Consider the following 11069-nt stretch of genomic DNA (forward strand, 5'->3'; position numbering starts at 1 on the left):
GCTTCCAGGGTTCGCCGACCGGCTGTGGCGGAGCGCTTGCCGCCGCCGCCACCCGCGCGGGCCCGCCCCACCGGGGCCCGCAGCCTCCGCCCCGCCCCGGCCCGCCCCGGCCGGCCCTCCCCGCCGCCCGCTCCCGTGCTGTTCTAGGACTCTTGTTGCCCGCCCTCGCGTCCCTTCTCCCCTCTCCACGGCTGTGTCCCCAGACCCGACAGGACACTCGGGACCAAGTGCAACCTCGGAGAAAACAGGCTGCCCGGAACCCCGGGTTCGAGCCCGAAGCTCACTGGGTGTGTGACCTTGGGCCGGTTAATTCCGAGAAGCCCCCTGTCTATAAAGTGAGGCCAGCATCTTGGGGCCTGGTGTAAAAGACGGAGAACAGGCTACGGACATTGAGGTACTATTTTTTCAAGTCTTGTCAGTCTGGCTGGAAACCAACAAAGGCGGGAAGGACAGAGTGGGGGACCCGCCCCAGACAGAGGGGCCACAGGGAGCAGATGGGGCAAGCTGCTGCCCAGCTCTCTCTGTTCTTGTTTGGGTCGTACTGGGGACTAACCAGGGAGGGGACCCAGCAGTAGGGCCAGCAGAGCAGGCAAGGTGCCTGCCATGTGGGCAGAAGGCAGGTCGGCTGCCGCAGCAGGACCAAGCTGAGAAAAAGACGGTGGGTGCCAGCACTGGCTGCCAAAACCTCTCAAGCCCCCAGGAGGCCCCTGAACAGGGAGCTGGCTCTGCAGCGCCACCTGGTGACTGGAGGGGAGCTGCAGCTGGAAGGTGACCCCGGGCCCCAGAAGAAGTCGCACATCAACCACCGTCCCTCGGTTGCAGGTGTTTTATTTCCAGCATATTTCCGACCTGGTGACCCTCCAAAGTCCAGCAGGAGATAGGCAGGAGGGAGGAAGGTCAGCCTGCACCTGCACCCATCCCTAACTAAGGTTATCTCCTTGCTGAGAGTTACCCACAGTGGCAAGAGCGACTTTCTGGCACGAGGAAGTGCTCAGAGGCCCCTGGCAAAGGGGCAGCCGAGGCCCCACGCCAGGACGGCCAGGCGATGCAGCTGTGGTGCAGAGTCCTGCTCAGACTGACCCCGATCCCTCTCCCCCGCACAGCACTCCTCCCCTCCGTGCCTGCCTGGGATCTGGTCTCAGCGTCCCAGCAGCCGCAGCATCTCCTGAGGATCCAGCAGCTTCTCCCTGGGCTTCCCCGCACCCTGGCCCCGGGACACCTCCTCAGCGTCCAGCTTCTCCCAGTCCGAGAAAGAAACAGGCCAGACCCCTGCGGCAGAGGGAAGACGGGTCACTGCTTTCACCTCCTCCTCTCCCCCAGCCCAGAGCAGCCCCCTTCCAGACAGTGAAGGGCCCAGGGACCCCCCCACCCCACCTCCCAGGAGCTCACACGGGGCCCAGACCTCGGCAGCCGAGCAGGGCCTTGATGGCCGCATAGCCAGGCCTGGGGCCAGACGGCAGCAGCCCCGCTTTCAGGTCCTGCAGCAGAATCTGGCCGGTGACGAAGCTGTCAGTCATGGTAGTGGTGATGACACCTGTGGGCCCGCGCTTCACCCAGCCGCTGCAGTAGAGGCCTTGGAGAGGGGTAACAAAGGGGTAAGGAATGGGGAGTTGGCCGGACACCCCTGGCAAGCCTGGGCCTCAGCACACACACATGTACGCACGCCTCCATACACCCCACGGCCTCCCAGCATCCATCAGCTGGGCCCACTCTGGCCGCTGGCCCACTGCCCTCAATGCTTCCCAACCTGTATTTACCACGCCATCCCCCTTACACCTCAGTGTCCCTGTAGACCAGGAGCTCCCTGTAGGAGCTGGGTCCTGCCCACCTTGTTTCAACAGGCTCTCAGTAAACACTGAACGAATTAATGAATGACTAGACAGGTCTGTGGATATTAAATCAGGCTGGAAGCTCGCTGAGGCCAAGGGGCTGCTGCTTCGTCTCCAGTCCCAGCACTAGGCCTAGCCCAGAGCAGGCCTCAGTAAACTGAATGACTTAATAACCAGACATATGTGTGGGCATCTCAGCTAGACTGGGAGCTTCCTCTAGGGCCAAGAGGAGGCTGAGGCAGGGCCAGGGTCTTGGGACAGGGCCTGGCTCAGAGCAGGTTCTCAATGCATGTCACCAGATGAATGAATGAATGTGAATGGCCCCGGGAGACACCAGCCTCCCTGCCCCCCACTGCACCCTCTCACCTGGCACATCCACAACCCGGCCCTCCATATTGGGGATGACCCCGAGTTTGGGGTCAAACGGCACACTGGGGTCGATGGGGCGGCTCTTATAACCAATGCTGCTCAGTACCAGCCCACAGGGGAGGTCCTCCACGGCTCCAGTGGGCACTGCCCGGGTGGCCTCACCAACACCCTGTGGGGAGAGGGTGGGAAGCGCCAGGCTGGGGCTGGGGAGATTTGAGAATGGGGGTGTCTTTGGGTAACAGGAGACTCACCTCCAGTCTGGTGACTGCCAGGCGGATGCCTGCCGCTCGCCGCCCATCTGGCGAGGGCAGCACCTGCTGAGGGCTTCGGAAGAAGCGGAGGCCCCAGGCGCGGGAGGCCGATGCCCGGCGGGCAGCCTCTGCCACCCCTGGCTTCTCCGTGGCTGCTTGAAGCAGTAGTTCCGTCAGCCGCTTCCTCGGGCGAGGGACCTCTGTTAGCAACACAGAACATCTCAGGGCGGCGTCCGGGTTACAGCCCTCTCCCCTAATGCCCTCTCCCGAGCCCTCTCTGACCTAGACCATCCCCTCCCTAGTGAGCCGGGGGGCCAGGCCAGGGCCCCTCACCCTTGATTCTGTCCTGAAGGCCCAAGAAATCCGCAGGATCCAAAATGGGCCGAGTTCCTGGTAACTGAATCATCTCCCGAAGTTCCTTGGCGGTGTGGGCGGGGAGTGGGGGAGGAGTCAGGCCCAGAGCACTGTCCACTCCTGAGCCCACCCCAGAGCCCAGCCCAGGTGGGAGACATCACCAGCTCCCACCAGCACACAAGGCACTGGGCCCCAGGGGGGGCCCTGCCTGGCTCTCCCTCTTCCACCCCAGGCAGCTCTGCCCTGCCACACCCCCCAAGGAGCAGACCATCTACTTGGGACCCTGGCCCCTCTCCCTCAGGCCCCAGCACCTTAATGGTGAAGGCCACTTGCAGGGGTCCACGTCGGCCCACTATCCACACCGTCTTCACCTGACTCTGTCTCAGTGCCCCCAGGGCAGCCTCCGTGATATCCGTTTTCTGGCACAAAAGGAGGACCTTAAAGTCGTTGGACACTGACAGCAGAAGGGGGACCTCTCCATTGGCTGGGCGGTGAGAAGGTTGGCAGCCTGAAGTGGCACCGCTGCCCATCCCCCCGGTGGCCGGATGGAGCACTGCTGCCAATTCTGCGAATGGCTCCAATTAGTAGCAAACCAGGCCCACGCTCTTCATTCAACAAGTGTTTACTGAGTGTTTACCACGTGCCAGGCACTGTGCAAAGGGCATGGATGGGGGGGGTGTCAATGTTGAGCAAAAGAGACGTGGTACTGGCCTTCACAGAGCTTCTGATCTGGTGGAGAGAGAGACTTATCGAATATTCAATAAAAAGTATAAAATCGCAGTGGTGACAACATGCTTTGAAACAGAAGTAGCCAAGTCTATGGGAGGAGAGTATTACAGGGAAATGGACCTATTCAGGTCTATGGAGGCTTCCTGGAGGAAGGGAGAACTGAACCAATAACTAAAAGATGCAAACAGGTTAACGGGCAGGAGGGGAGCTGAGAGGGTTCTGAGCAAGAGGAATGGTGTGTGTATACTGAAAACTTGTTTTAAAAAAGCCTATGGGGGCTTCCCTGGTGGCGCAGTGGTTGAGAGTCCTCCTGCCGATGCAGGGGACGCGGGTTCGTGCCCCGGTCCGGGAAGATCCCACATGCCGCGGAGTGGCTGGGCCCGTGAGCCATGGCCGCTGAGCCTGCGCATCCAGAGCCTGTGCTCCGCAACGGGAGAGGCCACAGCAGTGAGAGGCCCGCGTACAGCGGAAAAAAAAAAAAAAGCCTATGTAGCTGCAGAATGTGAAGGGGGAAATGGTATGAGACGAAGCTCACGGGCTGCCTTCTAGAAGGCCTCTGCCCAGCACCAAGGGGAAACAGAGGCTCAGCGTGGAGGCACGAGGCCCAAACCCTGCAGGCAGGGGCACCCTCTCCTTGGTGTGACCCCCGCTCCACCCCTCCGGCCCCTGACCTACCCACTCACCTCCAGGTACTCAGGTGGCGTCAGCAGGATCCGGGCCACATCCAGAGCCACATTCCCCTGCCCCAGAACCACGGCCGTGTCACAGCTCAGGTCCGGCGCCAGCTGGAGGACAGAGGTCTGGATAGGGGTCCCCTAACTTCGGCCCCAGTCAGGCTAATCTCAGCCTCACGCCCAGTCCCCGGCCGCACCCTCAGGCTCCCCTACTCTCGGAAAGTCCACCCGCCCAGAGCTTCAGCTCAGGTCCCTCCACCCCGACCCGGCGCCCCCTCTTCCCAGGGGCCTCGCCCCTCGGCCAGCCTGATGTTTCACATCTCATCTCACTGCGCGCTTCCCAGGCCTGTGGCTTCCTCTTCCCCGAGCGGCAGCCAAGAGCTGCCCCTGGCCCCGGTGGAGGAGTGGGGAGGAAGAGGCCAGGGGAGCGCTCCCCAAACTCACCTTCCGGTTCTCAGGAAGCCCATTGTACCAGCCCACAAAGGCCCGGGCTGAGAGCACGCCCGGCAGCTCCTCTCCGGGGATCTCCAGACCCCGATGGTCCTCCGCCCCGTAGCTCTGAGGAAAGACCCAGAGGCCTCAGCAGCGGCTAAGGGGCCAGGCAGCCCCCGCCGGGCTCCCAGCGGCCTCCTTCCGGCTCCTCCTCCACAGCCTCCGCCGTGGCCCTCACCCCTAGGTCTTCCACCCGCTGCCACCAACCACTGCGGCGGCCCTGCCCCCTCCCCGTCTGCGCTCACCAGCACCACGGCGTGGTAGGCGTCCCGCAGCTCCTGCACGGTCACATCCCTGCCCACCACCACGTTGCCGTGGAAGGCACAGCGGTCAGAGTGGGCCGTCCGGGTAAAAGTGTTGATGACATTCTGCCGGGGCCCGGAGTGGGAGGGGTTAGAGGGTGGGGCAGCTCCAGGGCCCGTGGCTATGCCACCCTCACCCCACAATGTCCCATATGGCATCCCCCCAGAGGGCCTGGAGTCAAGTCTCCAAAGCCCTGCTCTGAGCCCAGAGAGACCCACCTTCACCTCGGGGTGGTCGGGCGCCACGCCAAAGCGCACCAGGCCGAAGGGCACCAGCTGCTTCTCGTAGATGTCCACGTGGGCCCGGGAGTGGTGCTGGGGGAGAAGGCAATGGCTGTGGGGCCGAGGGGGGCCCCTGTGGGTCCTGCCCTTCCCAGGACAAAGCAGGAGAGCCCAGCTCAGTGGGCTAACAAGGTGGCCTTGACCCTCTGCAAGGAGAAAGAAAGGCCCACGACTCCCCATCTGCCTAGAGAGCCGGGCTAGAGGAGTGGGCAGCACAGGGCCAGGCAGCCAAGGCCAGACTTCAAGGACTGCCAGCCCACTGAGATGGCGAGAACTCTGGCCAACCAAGGAAGATGGCAGCTTTCCCTCCACTGGAGTCGTATCAGGGGAGCTTCTTCGTCTACTTGGGTCAGACGTGACACACAGCCCTGCCCTAGAACCCGCGGACACTTCTAGAAATGCCCAGCCCACAGATGACCTGAGAACCACCCTTGGAAACTCACACCTGCTTTAGCTCTAGCGTCCGAGACCATCCTGTTGGAAAGCAGACCAGCAGGACAGAGACTTAGAGGCACAGCTGCGGCATGAGGGGAGCAGAGGGGATGGAAGTGGCCCTACTCCTAGTCTTAGAAAAAACAATCTCACTCGTATGTCGGTTCCACATTGCCTGCCCCCCACCCCGGGGCACCCAGAGGGGCCGTGGGGAAGGCTCAGGTTTGGGGGTCGGGCAGACAAGTGTGGTGTAGCTCTGCCACCAAACAGCGGATGGCCCCGGCAAGTCCCAGCGTCCGCCTGGGTCTCAGTCTCTTCCTCTGTAAACCGGGACAGATGACACGCCCCTCAGGGTTGTTGGGAAACATCCCGGAGGCCAGGACGGTGAGACTCTGGGCCACAAGCAGGTTCAGGGTCAAGCAGCTGGGGCTCCCGTGGGTGACACTACCCTGCCTCGTGCCCGATCAGGCTGTGGCGCGATTCCACACTGCCGATTCAGTGGGACTCGAGGCAAATGAGCTCCTGCCCTCCAGCAGCCCTCAGCCCAACAAAGCCTCCCGCTCAGCTCCTTGCCTCTGTCCACATCCCACTGCCTGCACCCAAGTCCCGGCCCCCCACGCGCCCATCGTGCCTCCCGACTCTCCCCACCCCCCTCAAGCCCCGCTGACGTCGCTGTGCCCTTGAAGAGCTGCAGCTCTGAAGTCAACAGCCGCGGGGCCAACCCAGCCCCACCGCTATCTGACTCTGTGCCGCCGGAATGTTCCTTACTGGACCACAGAACATTCCTTCCGGCGTGGGCTTCTGGATGAAATGAGCAAAGCCTACACCCTTAGCCCAGGGAGTGACCTGCTGTGGGTGTTCAATCAAAAGCTGTCATTACCGTCACACCACCTTGCTCACAAACCTTCCCTGGCTGTCCTGCCACGGGACAAAGTTCAAACTGCTGAGCCTGGAGGTCAATACCGGACGCTATCCGCCTTTCCATCTTATCTTCCCTTCTTTCCAGCTGTGGAGCCTTCCCTCCAGCTCACAGCGCTCTCTCCAAGGCCACCTCCATAAGGCTCAACCCGCTGGACCTATTTACTGGTTCTCTCACAGGACTGGCCTCATCTTCCAGGATGCCCCTCCTCCCTAGCTCTCACAGGTCCCTGGCTGTCCCTCTGGCTGTTCTTTTCCAGGCCCCTATTTCTCCGTCCCCCCTCTAACAAGAATATTCTCTGAGGTTCTTCCAATCTGAGACACCCCCCTTCCCTTGCCCCCGCACACATTCCCTGGGGAATTGTCATCCGCTCCCTCCTGTGACCTCAAATTCCCGTGGACTTACTGATGACATTCTACTCTCTCTCTTCTGCCCAGACCCCCCACCAAGCCTGAGACCCCTGAACAGCTCACCCCTGACACCTCACACCCATTGGGATGAAAGTCAGTCCTCCCCTCCCCCAAACCTCTCCCCCTCTGCTCCGGGGTCGGAAGCTGGGGCTCCTCCCTGACTCCCCTCTACCCTGTCCAATCAGACCCCCATCCTCCCCACTGCTCTTTCGGCCACTAGCCCTGCCTCTCGCTCTGCAGGCAGAGAGAGGGCACCAGATCAAAAACGGGGTGCTTTCAGTCCCTTGCCTAAAACCCTTCACTGAAGCCAACCACCTATAGCAGCAGGCAGGGGGTTGTTTTCAAATGTTGATTCCTGGGCCCCAGACACAGTTTGATTAGGTGGGAACTAGGCCCAGAAATGTGTATTTTCACAAGTCCCCCAGAGGTCTCTGATGGAGGGAAGGGGGGGGACAGCACCAAGAGAAACTGCATGAGTCCAAGCTGGTCAGTGGCTTCCCAGCCACAAGGATCTGGGTCCGCCTACCTCCTCCAGCCTCTGCTCTCACCCCTCCACCCTCACTGCACACGCCCACCTTCCTGAACTCAACGGTCCCCAAACCCGCATTCTCTTTCCTCTGGGTCTTTGTCACACGGTTCTCTGTGCCTGGGGCCCTCTGGCCTCTTACCCATTCCCCTGCCCCACCGGGCTTGTCCTTCTGTCCTTGAGACAGTAATCTGGACGTCACCTCCTCCAGGCTGGGTTAGGTACCCCTCCTGTACACGCGCCCCCCCCCCACATCAGAGCCCTCTTCCCACCACTCCACAACCCCCCACAGTAGACTGTCAGGTCCTTGAGCATGGGGACCACGTCTGTCCTGCTCGCACCCATGTTCCCAGTGCCAAGCTGTGCCTGGATCATGTCAGTGTCCAGTGGTTGGTTACTGAATGGCCCAGCGTGGAGCTTAAGAGCGGGCTCTGCCATCGGAGTGCCCACGCTCAGAACCCAGGCCTTCCCTGCTCAGAGGTGGGGCCTTGGGCAGCCTCGCTCAGTTCTCATCTGTGAAGCAACAGTCATGCCACCTGCTTCGCAACTTGTCTTGGGGATGCGATGAGATGCTGTACACACGGTGCCTGACTCGGCTAAGTGCCACTGTCCCAAGTGTGCTGCGCGTGTCCCTGCCGCGGGAGCACAGCCAGTCGCTTGGAGCTCCCAGTGGGCCAGGACCAGCCTGTAACTGGCCTCGGTGCCCATCCCCCAGCACCTCCCCCAGGGAAAGTATGTGCAGGCCAGAGCCTTTGTTCACACTGGGGACATTGAGAATCCTGCCTGGGAGGCCTACCCTCCTCCCTCTTCAAACTTCAGGCTCCGCTCGCACAGTGCCCCTTACACAGAGCCCTCCAGGACCTCCCCAGCCCCTGGGAGATCCCTGGTCTTCCTGCCAGCGCCCGTGCGGGAGGCCCTCTCCAGAGCCTGAGACCTCCTTCAACGCACTTCTCCAGGAAGCACTTTCTGACTGACCCCACCCAACTGGGCTCACGCTGGTCACTTCATCGTAATTAGCTCTTTCCCCTGTGCTGCTTGGAAGCCGTGCTCAGGTCACTTTTTGGCAGGGTGACCGACTCATCCTGGCCTCCCCAAGACCCTCCCAGTTTAACACTGAAAGCCTTACATCCTGGGCAAGCTGAGCAGGTTGATCGCCCTACTTTTTAAGTATTAATATCTGCATATGTGTGTGTGTGTGTGTGCATGTAATTAGTATATTCATCCTTTCTCCTCTCTCTCCACAGCAAGGTCATCGTCCTATGTCTCAGTCAGCCTAGGTCTCCCGCACGCCTCCCCCACCCCAGCCCACCGCCACCAACTCACGCCAACCCATGATTCTCCCTCCCTCCTCCCTCCCGCCAAGGTCTGCAGAGGTTTCAAGGGTGACCAGCAACCTTGGGGCCCTGCCCACCAAGGCTAATACTATAAACCTTGAGACCCCGGCCATGGGGTGGGGGGAAGGCGTGGAATGGAGGGTGGAGAGCATGCTGGAAGACCAGCATGGCAAGGGGAGGGCTGGAGCTATTGGCGAGGAGAGTGCAGCGAGGGGCCTAAAGTTACAGAAATCCCTGAGCAGAGGGCGTGGCCTCAAGATGCAGGGACAGAGTGGAGACAGAGGAGAAAGAAGGGAAGACGAGGGGCAGAACAAAGTCATCACGCAGGTCTGCATAAGCTCCCTGGAGTACTTGGCCAAGAAGGCATAGCCGACCGTCTGCCACAGACCCCTGACCATCACCTATGAGGCAAACACACTTCTCTTCTAGCTGAGAACCTAGAGTGGGGAACCCCAGGTGACAAAGCATGCAGGAAATGTCCCGTCTAGATGGGCTGGGAGCCCCTTCCCCTTCAGGGACCCAGGAGTGCTTTTAAAACCCGAAGGAGTGGAGCTTGCCCTTAGGATTGGAGCAGCAGGTGAATCATGGGAAAAGGAACCAGGAGGAAGCGGCTTACCTTTAGCAGGTGTTGGGCGGTGTAAAAGCCAGCTGGGCCACTGCCCACCACACAGATCTGGGGGGTCTGCTCCTGTGTGGAGAACTGCTGGTGGAAGCCTAGGGCAGGGGGGACCGGGGAGGAAGGTCAGTTCAAGACTCCCTCCCGGGACTTCCCTGGTGGTACAGTGGTTAAGAATCCGCCTGCCAATGCAGGGGACGCGGGTTCGAGCCCTGGTCTGGGAAGATCCCACATGCTGCAGAGCAACTAAGCCTGTGCGCCACAACTACTGAGCCTGCGCTCTACAGCCCGCGAGCCACAACTACTGATGCCCACGGGCCACAGCTACTGAAGCCTGTGCTCCTAGAGCCCGTGCTCCGCAACAAGAGAAGCCCCAGCAATAAGAAGCCCGCGCACCGCAGTGAAGAGTAGCCCCCACCAGCCGCGACTTAGAGAAAGCCTGCGCTCAGCAACGAAGACCCAACACAGCCATAAATAAATAAAATAAAATAAAATAAATAAAATTTAAAAAATTAAAAAAAAAGACTCCCTCCCCATCCCAAGCCCCAACTTCAGTGTCCAACAGAAAACGGGGTTTCCCAGGCTTCACCCTCATCTGCGCACTCCTTCTCTTTTTCCTCAAAGCTTTGGCGTTTGCAGGGTCCCTTACTTCATCTGAATTCCCAAAGGCTGTGTCTCCATCCAGAGCCCTCATCTCACCCATGAACTTACTGTGACGCTGAAGATGGCCTACTCGACAATCCCCATCACCCCTGAAGCTTCCCTGCTCAGCACTTCTTAATTTTTCTCACCGGGTTCCCAACCCACCCAGCTAGAATACCACATCCTTCCAAAAGACCCCATATCGCCACTGTGGATCTCCCCACAAGGCCCCATTTTACCTCTTCTTACCTCTCTCTCCACAGAGCCCTCTAGGCCCCTGTTTCGCCTCAGACTTCCCTCTCGCCCCACAGACCTCCTTATCACCCCCCATTCACTCCTTCTCACTTCTGTGGACATCATGGTCTCCCCTTCTCACTTTTGTTGACCCCTGTCTCACCCCAGGAGCCTCACATATTACCGCACAGGCCGCCACCTGCCCCTGTACACCACCCCCATCTCATCTGCATGAGTGGACCCCTCCAGTCTAGCCCCTGGTCCCCTCTCTCTCCCCTCTCCAGCCCTGAACCAGCTCGGCTCTTACTCCTATACTTAGCGCTCGCAGGCCTCCCCGCGCTCCCATTCAGCCCTACAGGTGCCCTGCTCCTACTCTGGGTGCTTTCGGAAGGAGGCGGCCGGGTCCGAGGCCATGCCGTCCAGAGCCACCAGCGCCAACAGCGCGGAGCCATGCCTGGAAAAAGCAACTAGACAGCGGACCCGACCCCGCCCTGATCTCCCGCGCCGGCTCCGGCCCCGCCCTCGTCCTTCTTGGGACCCCGCCCACAATTGCGGCCCCGCCCCAAATCCCGCCTCCCACGCTCCAGGAAAGCACAGCGTGGCGGCTCCACCCCCACACACGAAAGAATCCCGCCGCCCTAATGAAAAGCCCGCCCCCCTGGTCCACCCCTTTC

The 11069-nt window shown here is 60.8% G+C and overlaps 1 protein-coding gene and 1 long non-coding RNA gene across 5 annotated transcripts; one reads left to right on the top strand and one right to left on the bottom strand.

The window, feature by feature from the left end:
* Positions 1–70: 70 nt before the first annotated feature.
* On the top strand, positions 71–3624 carry LOC132594299 (uncharacterized). The gene is made up of 3 exons (XR_009560485.1): positions 71–394; positions 1104–1595; positions 2441–3624. It is a non-coding gene; the product is annotated as an uncharacterized lncRNA (long non-coding RNA).
* FDXR (ferredoxin reductase) lies at positions 812–10932 on the bottom strand. 4 transcript variants are annotated; one of them, XM_030837588.2, is made up of 13 exons: positions 10769–10925; positions 10070–10188; positions 9520–9591; positions 5220–5315; positions 4944–5066; positions 4651–4764; positions 4216–4317; positions 3115–3222; positions 2783–2867; positions 2450–2649; positions 2196–2367; positions 1403–1573; positions 812–1269 (listed from the first exon to the last, which is right to left on the bottom strand). In XM_030837588.2, the coding sequence occupies exons 1-13, from the start codon at positions 10845–10847 to the stop codon at positions 1139–1141; spliced, it is 1572 nt and encodes a 523-aa protein (XP_030693448.2). In that variant the 5' UTR covers positions 10848–10925; the 3' UTR covers positions 812–1138. The 4 variants fall into 4 exon arrangements, with proteins under 4 accessions (XP_030693448.2, XP_030693445.2, XP_030693446.2 ...); XM_030837585.2 differs by lacking the exon at positions 10070–10188 and having other exon boundaries at positions 9520–9617; positions 10703–10932; XM_030837586.2 differs by lacking the exon at positions 10070–10188 and having other exon boundaries at positions 9520–9617; positions 10769–10927.
* Between the last annotated feature and the right edge of the window lie 137 nt (positions 10933–11069).

This window comes from Globicephala melas, chromosome 20 (assembly GCF_963455315.2).
Source record: "Globicephala melas chromosome 20, mGloMel1.2, whole genome shotgun sequence".
Taxonomy (NCBI): Eukaryota; Metazoa; Chordata; class Mammalia; order Artiodactyla; family Delphinidae; genus Globicephala; species Globicephala melas.

Bases quoted from the DNA above. Each gene is read 5' to 3' on its own strand.
- FDXR (XM_030837588.2), bottom strand. From the start codon at position 10,847: ATGGCTCCGCGCTGTTGGCGCTGGTGGCTCTGGACGGCATGGCCTCGG. The intron at 10,189-10,768 runs GTAGGAGCAGGG...ATGGAGACACAG, and splicing joins TCCTTCCGAAAGCACCCAGA to CCTTTGGGAATTCAGATGAA. The intron at 4,765-4,943 runs GTGAGCGCAGAC...GTCTTTCCTCAG, and splicing joins CCTACCACGCCGTGGTGCTG to AGCTACGGGGCGGAGGACCA.